The sequence below is a fragment of the Amblyraja radiata genome, chromosome 9 (genome assembly GCF_010909765.2).
Source record: "Amblyraja radiata isolate CabotCenter1 chromosome 9, sAmbRad1.1.pri, whole genome shotgun sequence".
Taxonomy (NCBI): domain Eukaryota; kingdom Metazoa; phylum Chordata; class Chondrichthyes; order Rajiformes; family Rajidae; genus Amblyraja; species Amblyraja radiata.
In genome coordinates this window covers 55,395,204-55,410,525 of record NC_045964.1, presented here as the reverse complement: position 1 = coordinate 55,410,525, position 15,322 = coordinate 55,395,204, and the positions used below count along the sequence as shown (strand labels likewise).

Below are 15,322 nucleotides of genomic sequence, written 5' to 3'. Positions count from 1 at the left end.
TGAATAAATCGTTCTGGAGGTTTAACTCGCAAATTTTAAAAGACCCACAAGGGAGTATATATCTAAAAAAACAGATGGACCTATTTTTTGAGATAAATGATACACCAGATATATCCCCCACGCTATTATGGGAATCCTTCAAAGCATTTATTAGAGGAGTCATTATTTCATTTCAAGCTTATCAAAATAAAAAGAATAAGAATGAACAAAGACATTTAGAAGAACAAATAAAACAATTAGATACAGATAATGCTAAAGATCCAACTATGGATAAACATAATAAAATCCTATTATTGAAATTCAAGCTAAATAAATTACTGTCAGAGAAAGTTATAACATTATTTCAAATTACAAAACAAGAACACTTCGAATTCGGGGATAAACCCCACAAACTTTTAGCACGCCAACTGAAAAAACGGGAAAAAGAGAATGCAATATTAAAGATTAAATCAGATAGAGGGGAATTATTAACATTACCCAAGGATATCAATAAAAGATTTGCTCAATTTTACCAGAATCTATACACATCTAAAACGTTAATAGACAATAATAAAATTTCAGAATTTCTAGATAACTGTAACCTACCACAATTAGAACTGAGGGAACAAGAGGAACTGGGAGCACAAATTACTTCTAAGGAGATAGAAGACACAATAAAAACACTAAAGAATGGAAAAACACCAGGACCAGATGGATTCAGTAATGAATTTTATAAATCTTTTTATGACATAGTTACTCCACGATTACAGAAAATGTATACATATGCTTTTGAGGAGCAAAGCTTACCTGAAACACTAGCAGAATCAACGATCATATTAATACTTAAAAAAGATAAAAATATAGAAGAACCAGGTTCATATAGAGCTATTGCTTTGTTAAATACGGATCAAAAAATAATAGCGAAAACACTAGCCAGTAGACTAAGCAGGTATGTTAGTAGATTAATAAATGAGGATCAAACAGGATTTATACCTAAGAGACATTCATTCAATAACTTGAGACGTTTGCTTAACATAATGCACTCACATAAATCTCACGACCAAGAGTTAGCTATCATCTCACTGGATGCAGAAAAAGCGTTTGATCAAGTAGAATGGGATTATATGATTAAAGTATTGCAAAAATTCCAATTGGGAGAGAACTTCATTGCATGGATAAAACTATTATATAACAAACCCACGGCTAGAATACTAACTAATAATATATTATCCTCGAAATTTGAACTATCAAGGGGCAATAGACAAGGTTGTTCATTATCTCCGCTGTTATTTGCTTTGGTAATTGAACCCCTTGCTGAAAAAATAAGAACACACCTGGATATTCACGGTTATAATACAAAATATTCAAATAACAAAATATCCCTATATGCCGATGATGTACTACTGTACATCACAAAACCACAAATTAGTATACCGAATATATTAAATTTAATTGAGGACTTTGGATCCTTTTCAGGATATAGAATAAATTGGAACAAAAGTGAAATTATGTCGATAAAACCAAAAGACTCAACACATCTCAGGAAATTCCCCTTTAAAATAGCTACAGAAAAATTCAAATATTTGGGAATTGAAATTACTAGAAATTACCAGGATATGTTTAAAGCCAATTATAATCCCCTACTTAAGAAATTAAATAATTTGATTAAATTCTGGAAAACACTTCCGATGTCCTTAATAGGCAGAATAAATGCTATAAAAATGATTTTCTTACCACAAATTCTATACCTATTTCAATCAATACCTATATATCTCCCAAAAAAGTTTTTCAAAAAATTGGACTCAGACATTACAAATTTCATATGGGATTATAAACCCCATAGAATACAAAGAACACACCTTAATAAACGAAAAGAGTGGGGGGGTCTAGCGCTCCCTAACTTTATGTATTATAATTGGGCAGTAAATATTAAAAATATGATTCACCTGCTGGACAATTCTGCCCAGCAGGCGGACTGGATTGTAATGGAAAAAGGGGATTGCTCCCCGAGTAATATAGGAGCGATTATCCTCTCACCAATAAATCTGAATAATAAAAATTATAATAAAAACCCAATTATACATAGCACAATTAGAACATGGAAACAAATAAAACAGAATCTAAAATTAAGAAACCTATCTCTCTCAATACCAATAGCCAATAACCCATCGTTTAAACCATCAATCATAGACAAATCATTTATACATTGGGAAAGAATGGGAATCAAAACGCTCGAAGATCTGTATGAAGTGGGAAAATTACTATCATTTCAACAACTACAACTGAAATATAATTTGAAAAATAACCAATATTTTAAATATCTTCAAATTTGTGATTATTTGAAAAAATACACAAAAGACTATCATAATATGCCTTCCGACTTACTGGATGAAGCAATGAAGACAAAGGCGGAATCAGCTAACTTAATATCGTACTTATATAATATCATTTTAAACATAGAAATACCCACAACAGATGGAATTAGAAGAGACTGGGAACAAGAATTAGCTATAAAAATTTCAAAAGAGAGCTGGGATAAACATTTACTACAGGTGCATAAATGCTCGATCAATGTACGACATACGCTTATCCAATTCAAAACATTACATAGACTATACTATTCAAAAACTAAATTAAATAAAATCTTTCCCAATGTTTCACCAATCTGTGATAAATGTCTGTGTCAAGAAGCTACCATAGCGCATTCTTTTATTTTTTGTACAAAAATCCAAAAATTCTGGCATGGAATATTTGATATTTTTTCAAAATTAATTAAAATAAAACTGGTACCAAAACCAGAATGGATCATTTTTGGGATATCGGAAGATATCCCTGAATTAAACGTGTATCAGAAGAATTTACTCAATTACGGGCTAATAATGGGAAAAAAGCTCATACTTAAATTCTGGAAAAATGCGCCCACACCAACAATAAAAATGTGGATATCAAATATGTTTGAAACATTACATCTGGAAGAGATGAGATTCCTCTTAGCAGATAAAGCAAACCAATTCCAAAAGACGTGGTCTACGTTTATGGACCTATTACAAGCATGAGGTGCAATAGTAATTTTTAAAAAATAAATAAATAAATAAATGGTATCAGGACCTGGCATTGGGAGATAAAACAACAAAAACAGACTTGGTTGGTAGTCTTTCTGCGGAGTTTAATGTTATAATAGAGCGATTGTCCTTACTTTCTTTTTCTTTCTTTTCTAGGGTCTACTTTCTTACTTTACTTCCTTCTCTAACTTCTTTTCTAAGGGGCTTTCTTTTCCCAACACTCTTCTGCACTTCACAACTCTTGCGCACCTTCTTTACTCTCCTTACTTCTATCTTTTTCTTAAAGCTTTAAAAAAAAAAAAAAAATGAAGCGGTACAAAAAATGTATTAAGATATATGTGTTGTGTGTTATTGTAATTTACCGTACTTCTAATAAAAAAAAAAAAAATAAAAAAAAAAAAACAGTATAAAGCGCAAATAGGTCTGTGCCGGGTCGATGTGCGACGTGACCATCCGAGGGAGACAGTTCATGGGGGTGAGGGCACTCAGCAGGGCCGGTTCAGAGCAGCGATAGCTCTGGGGATGAAGCTGTTTCTAAGTCTGGAGGTGCGGGCGTAGAAGGCCTTGTAACATCTGCCGGAAGGTAGAAGTTCGAACAGACTATTATTTAACACTATTTAAATGGTTCTGGGTACAACCTTACCTCACCCTGGAGGTCCGCTGTCTTGGAGTGGCAGGTAGTCACGGTGGCGTTGTTGTACACTAGCAGGTCACGCATGGGGGCACCAACAATCTTGCTCCGTCCTATCACAACTGCCTTGGAGCCAGCCACCTTCACACCTGTAACAACCCATTACAGCGGAGAGCATTCAGTGCCAAAGCAACGACAGCAGTGTTAAATTGCCTCTATTCAGAGTCAAAGCAGAAGAGTTCCCCCTCTCCCCCCAGTTAATCTATTCATCAAAAGCTTCATAAATATTGGGATCACCTGGAAAACCCTGGTCTCACCTTATTCAAGATATTTCCTTTGTTCTATCCATCCATCCCTTTCTCTCTGAAATTTAAAACTAACTTGCTTTCTCCTTTTCTATTTCTGATGAAAGGTAATTGACCTGTTTAATTTAGAGATACAGCACAGAAACAGGCCCTTCGGCCCACTGAGTCCACACCCATTCACTAGTTCTATGCTATGCCACTTTCTCATCCACTCCCTACACATTAGAGGGTAATTTGCAGAAACCAACTAACCTACAAACCTTCACGTCTCTGGGACATGGAAGGAAACCAGAGGCAGCAGCTCTACCAGCTGCGCAATTCTACCGACCAAAATAGTTAACTCTGCTTCTTCCCACAGGTTTCCCACACTGGTGAGAGCTTCCAACATTTTTATTTGCAGTTTTCCTGTTTTCTTTTTCTCCTCTAGTAACATTGCCAACTGATCTTGTGGAACAACTCCACCTATCTGCTGATCATAGAAACATAGAAAATAGGTGCAGTGGTAGGCCATTCGGCCCTTCAAGCCTGTACCGCTATTCAATATGATCATATACCTTCCGCTTCCCATGCTGTACTGTATGTTCTATAGAGATGGACCTGGCATCATGTTCGGCACAGACATTGTGGGACGAAGGACATATTCTTGTGCTGTTGTGATTCTATGTACTTTAATGTTCAAAAATTCATCTATCCTGACCTAAAATAAACTCAATGACAGGCTTCATTGATGCTCTGACTAGATGGCGGAGTTGCTAAATGGCTTAATACTGCTTCCATTTCCCAAGTTCTTATAGCAGAATCTGTTCCTACCAGTCTGTTTGATCAGCTCCATGCAGCCTTTGGGAGTACACGGGATGAAGCAGTCATTCACATCTCCTCGAGCCAGTTTCCCTGCGTTGATGCTGGTTAATCTGGGAGATTGTCAAAAGGTGCATTTCAAAAAAAATTGAAAACACATCAACCCAGGAGCCACATGAAACATATCCTTCCAAAAGTACATGTGACAATAATAAACCTAAACATACAGAGAACTATATTCTGCACTCTATTCCGTTTTTAGCTTCAGTTCCATAGAACTTTGTTCTGTGTTCTTGATTGTATTTATATATAGCATTATCTGATCTATTTAGATAGAATGCAAAACAAAGTTTTCCACTGCACTTTGTTACACACAACATTAAACCTAAACCCTAAGGAATATCCTGGCTTTATTGCCCGTTAACATTCAAAGCACTGATCGCTGATGGTGCAACAATTGGTCTCTACAATGTCCCTGGTGGTAATTCGGGAGGGGTATGCTCATCCATGAGACATCTGCACAAGTACATGGACAGGAAAGGTTTAGAGGGATATGGACCAAATGGCCTTATTCTGTGCTGCATGACTCAATGACACTGCTCCTTGGCCTCCACTAAGAAGCGCATGATCTGGAGTTCTTCCTACATCATTTGGAATCGAGGTCCTGAGGACATAGGTTTAAGGTGAAGGGGAAAGATTTAAAAGGAATCTGAGGGGCAACTTTTCGGTGGGTGTATGGAACGAGATGCCAGAGAAGGTACTTGAGGCAGGGACTATCCCAACGTTTTAGAAACGGTTAGACAGTACATGGACAGGACAGCTTTGGAGGGATATTGGCCAAACGCAGGCAGAGTAGTGTAAATGGGGACATGGTGGTCGGCATGGGCAAGATGGACCGAAGGAGCACCCGATTCCTACCCGTCAACATCCTTCTCAGGAGAAACTGCGTTTGTTACTTTCTCAACATCGATTGGGTTGATGGAATCCAGGGGGAGCTGCACGATGAGTCCATGTACACTAGGGTCCTCGTTGATGCGTGTGATGTTACTCAGCACCTGCAAAATACATCAGGAACAGCAAGATGATCACATGTAGTAAATAGATCATTTGGTACTACAACAGCATTTAAAATACACTGGGACAGGTTAGTAAGGTTGCCAAGGGTTGTGGGGAGAAGGCAGGAGAATGGTGTTGCGAGGGAAAGATAGATCAGCCACGATTGAATGGCGGAGTAGGTTTGATGGGCCGAATGGCCTAGTTCTGCTCCCAGAAGTCATGAACTTGGGTCTGTGGAAAGGCAAGGTGTAAAAGGATATGGGCAAACACAGGCAAGTGGGACTAGCTCAGATGGGGCATCTTGGTAGGCAAGGAACAGTTGGGCTGAAGGGCCTGTTTCCATGCCCCATGATGTTGACCTGCTGGGCCAGGTCATTTTGCTGTGGAAATCAATTAAACTGCAGATGCTGGAAATCAGAAACTAGTAGTCATACATTTAAGATACTTAGTATCTTAGTCGCTGCCTCAAAAAGGCTGGCAGTATCATCAAAGACCCACACCATCCTGGCCACACACTCATCTCCCTGCTACCTTCAGGTAGAAGGTACAGGAGCCTGAAGACTGCAACAACCAGGTTCAGGAATAGTTACTTCCCCTCAGCCATCAGGCTATTAAACCTGGCTCGGTCAAAACTCTGATTATTACCAACCACTTTCTGTTATTGCACTATCAGTTTATTTATTCATGTGTGTATATATTTATATCATGGTATGTGGGCACATTTATCTGTTTTGTAGTAAATGCCTACTATTTTCTGTGTGCTTAAGCAAAGCAAGAATTTCATTGTCCTATACAGGGACACATGACAATAAACTCACTTGAACTTGAACTTGAAGATGAGTGGGGAAAGATTTAATACAGATTTGAGGGGCAACTTTTTCCACACAGAGGATGGTGAGTATATGGAACGAGCTGCCAGAGGAGATAGTTGAGATAGGTTCTATAGCAACAAGACACTCGGACAGGTACATAGATAGAAAAGGTTTAGAGGGATATATTTGCCATACTCAGGCAAATGGGCCTGTTTCCATGCTGAATAAATATGACAAGCACGTTTTTATGTTGTTAAAGATAAGCAAGAGTTAGGGAATTCAGTTCTGGTGATTGGACGGGAGAGATGTAAATATTCAGAGCCAAACTAAAACACAGGGCGGAAACAGACAGAGCTGCCAAATGGCAGAGTAGAACACTTATCTGATTACCCTCTGAGCCAAGGAAGAAAGAATGTGAATATTCATGTGATCTTGGGGTTGCGTTTATACTGAATAACCTTGCAGCTTGGCACAAGGCCACAAAACAGGAGACTCAATTTGTACAACATTAACTTACCCATCTAGGGTGCAGTGGAGTGTCATGTATTCACAATTAGGAAGGGGTGCCAGGGACTAGGGCTGAGAGGGGAACAGAATGGGGATTCCCAGATTAAACCCCTCTGGGATCCGAAATCAAATTATATACTTGGTTAATTGTACTGTGGAGAGAGGGCAGTGAACCTTGTTTGTGGAAACGCAGACAGCTTCCTTGCGGGAGGGAAGAAAGATTTCATTGTACAAATGATTGGTGGGGGGGAAGCAGGAATTATACTTGCCTCATCTTCAGTGATGGTTTTTGGCAGCCTCATGTGGTTGGCATTCATTCCAATCTGCAGGGAGAGATACACATCAGCAATAAACAACAATAACAATTGACCTACCTGTGATTCACTGCAAGGCAACTTGAACAATGTCCTTATCATCCTGGCACACTGCGCCATGCAGAATCAGAGTCCAGATTTGCACTCAAGCTCTCTCAGATAACCAGCATCCACCCAGCATGGAAATAGGCCCTTGGCCAAGATGCCCATCCAAGTTAGTCCCATTTTCTCATCTTTGGCCAATATCCCTCAAAATCTTTCCTATCCATGTACCTGTCCAAATGTCTTTTAAATGTTGTTATAGTGCTTGCCTCAATTACCTCTTCTGGCAGCTTGTTCCATACACCCACCACCCTCTGTGTAAAAAAGTTGCCCCTCAGGTTCCCATTAAATCTTTCCCCTTGAACCAGTTTCTTGATTCCTCTACTGGATAAAGGATGCTTCATGTGCATTCACCCTGTCTATTCTCCTCGTGATTTTATACACCTCTATAAGATCACTTTACATGTACTCGCTCTCCAAGGAATAAAGTCCTAGCCCACCCAACCCCTCCCTGTAGCTCAGACCCTGAAGTCCTGGCAATATCCTCGTAAATCTTTTCTGCGCTCATTCAACTTAGTCCTATCTTTCCTATGGCTGAAAACTGAACACAGTAAAACACACTTCGACATGCAGGAGGTTCATGAGAAGGGGGGGGAGGGGGGGAAGAAACACCAGACAGACTTGTTGACTGTATTTATAATTAACTGGGTTTGTGTATCAGTCAAAACATTTAAAATGTTTCCTACCTCAGCAGCTGCCTTCAGTTTCATGCTGATGTACAGGTTAGAATCATCCCGGTCTCCAACCTAGAGTAGGAATTAAAGAGGGGGAGTGAGAGGAGAAGAATGAGCACAAGAGTGCATCAATGATAGAACAGAGGGACAGAACTATGATGCACCAGTAGAAGTGCTTGTTAAGGCAGTTTCACCCCCATACAAATGTAAAGTGTACAGTTAATAGAAACATAGAAAATAGACGCAGGAGTAGGCCATTTGGCCAGCAATATGATCATGGCTGATTATCCAAAATCAGTACCGTGTTCCTGCTTTTCCCCCATATCCCTTGATTCTGTTAGCCTTAAGAGCTATATCTAACGCTCTCTTGAAAACATACAGTGAATTGGCCTCCACTGCCTTCTGTGGCAGAGGATTCCACGGATTCACAACTCTGGGTTAAAAAGTGTTTCCTCATCTCAGTCCTAAATGGTGTACCCCTTATTCTTAAACTGTGACCCCTGGGTCTGGACTCCCCCAACATAGGAAACATTTTACCTGCATCTAGCCTGTCGAATCCCTTAAGAATTTTAATATGTTTCTGTAAGATCCCTCCACAACTCACTGACTTCATCCATTTCACCATTAACTTCCATCCGGCACTCAAATACACCATCAAATACACCTGGACCATTTCCGACATCTCCCTACTGTTTCTAGACCTCACTATCTCCATTGCAGGTGACAGACTACTGACCGACATCTGCTATAAACCCACTGACTCCCATGGCTATCTGGGCTACACTTCTTCCTACCCTGCTTCCTGTAAGGACTCCATTCCCTACTCCCAATTCCTCCGTCTACGCCGCATCTGCACCCAGGATGAGGTGTTCCAGACCAGGGCATCGGAGATGTCCTCATTCTTTAGGAAAAGGGGGTTCCCCTCTTCTACTATAGATGAGGCTCTCACCAGGGTCTCTTATATACCCCGTAACTCTGCTCTCACTCCCCATCTCCCCACTCGTAACAAGGGCAGAGTCCCCCTTGTCCTCACCTTCCACCCAACCAGCCGTCACATACAACAGATAATCCTCTGACACTTTTGCCACCTCCAACGGGACCCCACCACTGGCCACATCTTCCCATCTCCTCCCCTTTTGGCTTTCCGCAGACCGCTCCCTCCGCAATTCCCCGGTCAATTCGTCCCTTCCCACCCAAACCACCCACTCTCCTGGCACTTTCCCTCGCAACCACAGGAAATGTTACACTTGTCGCTTTACCTCCCCCCTTAACTCCACCCAAGGACCCAAGCAGTCTTTCCAGGTGCGACAGAGGTTCACCTGCACCTCCTCCAACCTCATCTATTGCATCCGCTGCTCTAGGTGTCAGCTGCTCTACATCGGTGAGACCAAGCGTAGGTTTGGCCATCGCTTCGCCCAACACCTCCGCTCGGTTGGTAATAACCAACCTGATCTCCCGGTGGCTCAGCACTTCAACTCCCCCTCCCATTCCGAATCCGACCTTTCTGTCCTGGGCCTCCTCCATGATCAGAGTGAGGCCCACCATAAATTGGAGGAGCAGCACCTCATATTTTGCTTGGGTAGTTTACACCCCAGCAGTATGAACATTGACTTTCTCCTGCTTTCTCCCTCTTTCCCCTCCCATTCCCAGCTCTCCCACATCCCACTGTCTCCGCCTCTTCCTTTCTTCTTCCCGCCCCACCCTCACATCAGTCTGAAGAAGGGTACATGATCTGAGAGGTCAGCTAACACCCGTTCTCTGCACCACCCCAGCTCAACATCTCGTTTTATCGGTTCTTCCCAACTGTTATCAGACACCCCTCATCAGCTACAGTGCAGTCCTGTCCTGCCAACCACCTTTGAAGGCCTTTGAACTTTCTTGACATGGACTGCAATGTTATATCTTGCACCGAATGTTTTATCCTTTATCCTTTATCTTTGCACTGTGCACAGCTTGATTGTATTCATGTATAGTCTTCTAGACTGGATAGTTCACAGACAAAGCTTTTCACTGTGCCTCTGTACACATGACAATAATAAACTAAACTAAAACTACACATAGGAATAGGAATACTGTAGTCACATGTAACTAGGCACAGCAAAATTCTTTGCTTGCATACCCAATGTATACAATACTACTCTTGTCTCATAAGCACTAATCTACTTTGACTACTTTCAACGAATCATTGGATGAAAATTTAATGTTTTACTCACAACGGATGTAGTTGCTGTCTTGAATTTCAGAGCATCCCAGAGCTTGGTTACTGGGCTCTCACTTAACTTTTTTTCTCTGTTGTCAGCCGGGCAACCTCACAAATTGGGGAACAGCACCTCATATTTCGCTTGGGCAGTTTACACCCCAGCGGTATGAACATTGACTTCTCTAATTTCAGGTAGTCCTTGCTTTCTCCCTCCTTCCATTCCCAGCTCTCTCACAGCCTACTGTCTCCGCCTCTTCCTTTCTTTTTCCCGCCCCCCCCCCACCCTCACATCAGTCTGAAGAAGGGTCTCGACCCGAACATCGCCTATTTCCTTCGCTCCATAGATGCTGCCTCACCCGCTGAGTTTCTCCAGCATTTTTGTCTACCCATTCACACAAGTTCTGTTATCATACTTTCCTCACCCACTCCCTATACATTAGGGGCAATTTTACAGAGACAAGTTAACCTACAAGGCAATGTGTCTTTGGGATGTGGGAGGAAACCCACACGCTTGCAGGGAGAATGTGCAAATTCTACACAGACAGTGCCCGAGGACAAGATCGAACACGGGTCTCTGGCGTATGAGGCAGCAAGTCTACCAGCTGTGCCACTATATTTTGTTTTCCAACACAAAAAATTATACATTGATAACTTTGGTTACTAAAAAAAAGAAACTATCCATTTTCAGTCTTAAATCTCTAAGGGGCGCAATGTCCTCCTTTACAGCTACTGTATGTTTTAATTCAGTTCAAGACTATGGGGCAGTACATTGGCCATAAAGTTGCTGTCTAAAAGTGCCAGAGACCTGGAATTGATCCTGAATATAGGTGCTGTCTGTATGGAGTTTGCTCCTTTTCCCTTTGATCACATGGGTTTTCTCCGGGTGCTCTTGTTTCCTTCTACATTCCAAAGGTGTGCAGGAGCCTTTTTCAGACCCAACCCAAAACGTAATATTTTCCTTTTATCCAGAGATTCTGTCTGACCTGTTGAGTTACTCCAGCTTTTTGTGTCTATCTTCAGTTTAAACCAGTATCTGCAGTTCCTTCCTACACACACACGATAGAAGTTTATTAATCCCAGGAAGGAAATTGTGTGTGTGTGTGTGTGTGTGTGTGTATATATATATATATATATTACACACACACACACACATATATATTTATTTATACAGTTATATATTGATATATACATATACACTGTTTTGTTTTCTCATTTATAATATTGTTTACAGAGTACTATGTTTACCTATTCTGTTGTGCTGCTACAAGTTTTAGATTAGATTAGATTAGATCCTTTATTTGTCATTCAGATTTCAGTAAGATGTCAGTAAGGATTTCATTGTTCTAACTGGGACGTGAGAGAATAAAACACTCTTGACTTACGTCGCTAATGTGTGAGATAGAACTAGTGTACGGGTGATCAGTGGTCGGCGTGGACCCGGTGGGCCGAAGGGCCTGTTTCCATGCTGCATCTTTAAATTAAACTAAAAACACTAAAACCAGAGGAAATCTAAAGAAGGGTCTCTACCTGAAACGTCACCCAATTTCTTCTATCCAGAGATGCTGGATGCTCCATGGAGTTCCCCGCACAATTAAAGCATGGAATAGTCCTCACCCTACCATAGTTACCCAACCAGACGCAACTAAATTTAAGATAGCTCTTTTTTCCCCAAGAACCCTTTTTTGCTTAAGTCCAAGTCAAGAGAGTTTTATTGTCCTGTGTTCCAGATAGGACAATGAAATTCTTGCTTGCTGCAGCACAACAGAATATGTAAACATAATACAGAACAGGAGATAAAAGTTCAGTGTGTCTATATACCATAGACCATATATATATACACAATAAAAACAGATAAAGTGCAATAGGCTGTTATTTTTCAGAGTTTGGAGATTGGTGGTGGAGGGTCCACCAGTCCATTTGGAATATTTTTGGAGGACCAGGAAACCAAGAAGCAAGAGTTACTCCAGCTCCAGGGAGTGATTCTGCGTTGGTTTTCAGCAGTTGCAGCGAGGCAGCGACCGAACAGCAATGGCGGCCAGATCGCTCCCAATACAAAGGGAGGTAGAAAGTGCCCGGCGCCGACCCATTGCCGAGGCAGTGCGCATGTGCAGGGCGGGACATGCGCACAACCACGGCCAATGATATGCTGGTCGTGGATGTGCGCATGTGTTGGGGGAGGATGTGCAGGCCATGGCAGTGCGCATGTGCAGGGCGGCCGGCTGTGCTGGCGGATGAGGAGTGGGCGGAGAGCGGAGAACCGGCGGCCCGGACACGGATGGCGGGCGGAGACGGAGAGTGACAGAAAGAGAGAGAGATAGAGAGGGGAGCCCCGCTCAGAGTTGAAAGATTGGTGTCCCGGGTGCTTGGCAAGCCAAGCAAAATGGCACAGCTTTTAGGTTGCACAGTGGGACTTTAAGTCGCAATTGGCACCCGGGCAACCGTTAATTTCGAGCCTTGGATTACTGTACTCTTCCTTGTACATGAAACCACTTTGTCAGGAATGTTGGAGCAGACATTTGTCACATCTGGAATGTTTGAGCCAGTCAGCAAGTCCCAGGGATACCCATTCGTCATGGGAGCAGAATTAGGCCATTCGGCCCATCAAGTTTACTCCGTCTTTCAGTCATGGCTGATCTATCTTTCCCTCTCAACCCCATTCTCCTTTCTTCTCCCTGTAACCGTTGACACCCATATTAATCAATAATCTGTCAATCTCCGCTTTAAAAAATACCCAATGACTTGGCCTCCACAACCGGCTGTGGCAAGAAATCTACAAATTCCTCCTCATCTCCTTTCTAAAGGAACATTCTTTTATTCTGAGGGTGTGCCCTCTGGCCCTAAACTCTCCCACTAGTGGAAACACCCTCTCCACATCCACTCTATCCAGGCCTTTCACTTTTCAGTTGGTTTCAATAAGATCCCTCCTCGAAAACTGCAGCGAGTTAAGACCCAGTGCCGTCAAGCGCTCACCTGTAGAATAGCCAGTCCGGGCCGAAACCCTGGGGCTTGTTCCTTCATCTGGTTTACTTCATTCTTCAATCGTTCTCTGACTTGTCTGTGGGGGAGGAAGAGGAGACCACACAGTCACTGAACCTGCCGGGCAGGATTCAAACCAAAACAGAAAGCTGCAAAAACTCTACAAATTCTCACGTGGAAGTTTTCACTCCAGACACCACACTCGCCATTGTCGTCACTGCCCTCAAGCCCAGTGCATTTAAGAGCATTGCGGCCAGCCTGGAGCCCCCGCCGAGGGGTGGGAGGGGGCCGAGGAAGAAGACAGAGTGGGTTACCGCGTGCATTACTGAAGGGAACAGCGGAGACCGACACTGGCAGTGAAACAGCTAAAAGTGCCAGGATTTAGCCTGCACTGTGTACTTTTTTTAGAGTGTACTGGCCTGTGATGCTTGTTGGAACAGTGATAGTGTTACTTGTTTGCACGGTCGCTGCTTGAGAATTCAGTTACAATTTTCAGATGTGTTCCCTCCACTCTTTGCTCCCCCACCTCAACGCCTCCCACAGAAATCCTACAGGCTACAATCAACACCTCTGCTTAGCATACAAGGAATATTTAAGTAGCCTGTGCTTTTGAGAATAACTTTGTCTTTTAATGCAGTTTTTATATAGTCAAGGCCAGCCAATCATGATTGGGTCCAAATTCCTCTAGTACAGTTCCAATTATGGTTGAACTTTAACAGAATGGCAATGAACATACTACATTGAGAGGAAAAACAGTGGGGGATGGTGGGGAAATGGTCGTAGTGTAGTACACTGATGCTTCACCTTGCCATTCCCCTCACCTCATGAGGGGAGCAGGGAGGAAGAGTATTCTACATATCACTCTGGACGTTCTGTGAATAGTCCTGATCAGAATTCAGTTGTTGTTTAAAAAACAGGTTGATTATGTATTTCATGATGGTAAGGCCTTCAACATTGAGCTGCAGTAGCGCTAAACCTCGACAGTTGGCGGCATTTAACGGTGCCGCCTGGCCTAGGGAGGCATGACTTTTAGCGGTCTGCAGACGCGGTAAAGACATTGGTTTCGCTTTGTGGGCTTATGAGCCTGTAAGCTACTCGTGAAGGATGCCGCATAGAGGCTGTCTTTGTCTTAGTCAGCGGAACCATCTAGGCTACACCAGTACATCGATGGACCCATGGACGTCCCTGGCCAGGACCTGCCCCGAAAGCAGTGGACAACCCTCAACCGCTTGAGGACAGGCATCGGACGCTATGGAGTAGCGATGAAGAGGTGGGGCCTCGTGGACAGCGCCTCCTGCGAGTGTGGGGACCCAACACAGGCAGTGGAGCACATCGTCACCAGTTGCCCCAAACACCGGCCACCAAATGGTGAACGAGGTCTGATTGACCTGGATGATGACACGTTGGCCTGGCTCGCCTCAACGGAGCTGCAGGTCTAAAAGACATACGACAGAAGAAAAGAAGATGTATTTCATGCTGAACTCCCTCTACCTCCGGGATGACGGACACAAAGCTATGTTCCCCAGTCATGATGTTAATATGATATTCTACATATCTGTCTGCTTCCTTACACATAACCTCTGGCCGTCACAGTATAGAAGGCTATGGAAATATCCAACTAGAAGGGCAGCACGGTGGCGCAGCGGTAAAGTTACCACTTTACTGTGTCAGTGACCCGGGTTTCATCCTGACTACAGGCGCTGTAATAAAATGAAACATTTACGGAATCCAAGTGTGCTCGTGACCTGAAAATAAACTTAACTGTGTAATTACATTTGTTGATAAACCTTTGAAGGATCATGTGACCTAGTATATCTGTTTTTTTGCAAGCAGCTGGTTATCTGGGAGTGAACTCACACAGAAAAGGCACATTGTTGCACTGAAGTTGCAGATTGCTTCAAGGAAT

General features: G+C 42.6%; 1 protein-coding gene across 1 annotated transcript in view; it reads right to left on the bottom strand.

Annotated features, from left to right (window-relative positions):
• mthfd1 (methylenetetrahydrofolate dehydrogenase, cyclohydrolase and formyltetrahydrofolate synthetase 1) overlaps positions 1–13,797 on the bottom strand; it is a 48,540-nt gene extending 34,743 nt beyond the window's left edge. Inside the window, exons 1-7 of the mRNA XM_033027508.1 lie at positions 13,591–13,797; positions 13,411–13,495; positions 8,253–8,312; positions 7,420–7,473; positions 5,694–5,830; positions 4,788–4,888; positions 3,685–3,821 (exon numbers count right to left, since the gene is read on the bottom strand). Of these exons, the coding sequence (XP_032883399.1) occupies positions 3,685–3,821; positions 4,788–4,888; positions 5,694–5,830; positions 7,420–7,473; positions 8,253–8,312; positions 13,411–13,495; positions 13,591–13,739 (723 nt within the window). The 5' untranslated portion in view covers positions 13,740–13,797. The remainder of the gene's footprint in view (positions 1–3,684; positions 3,822–4,787; positions 4,889–5,693; positions 5,831–7,419; positions 7,474–8,252; positions 8,313–13,410; positions 13,496–13,590) is intronic.
• Between the last annotated feature and the right edge of the window lie 1,525 nt (positions 13,798–15,322).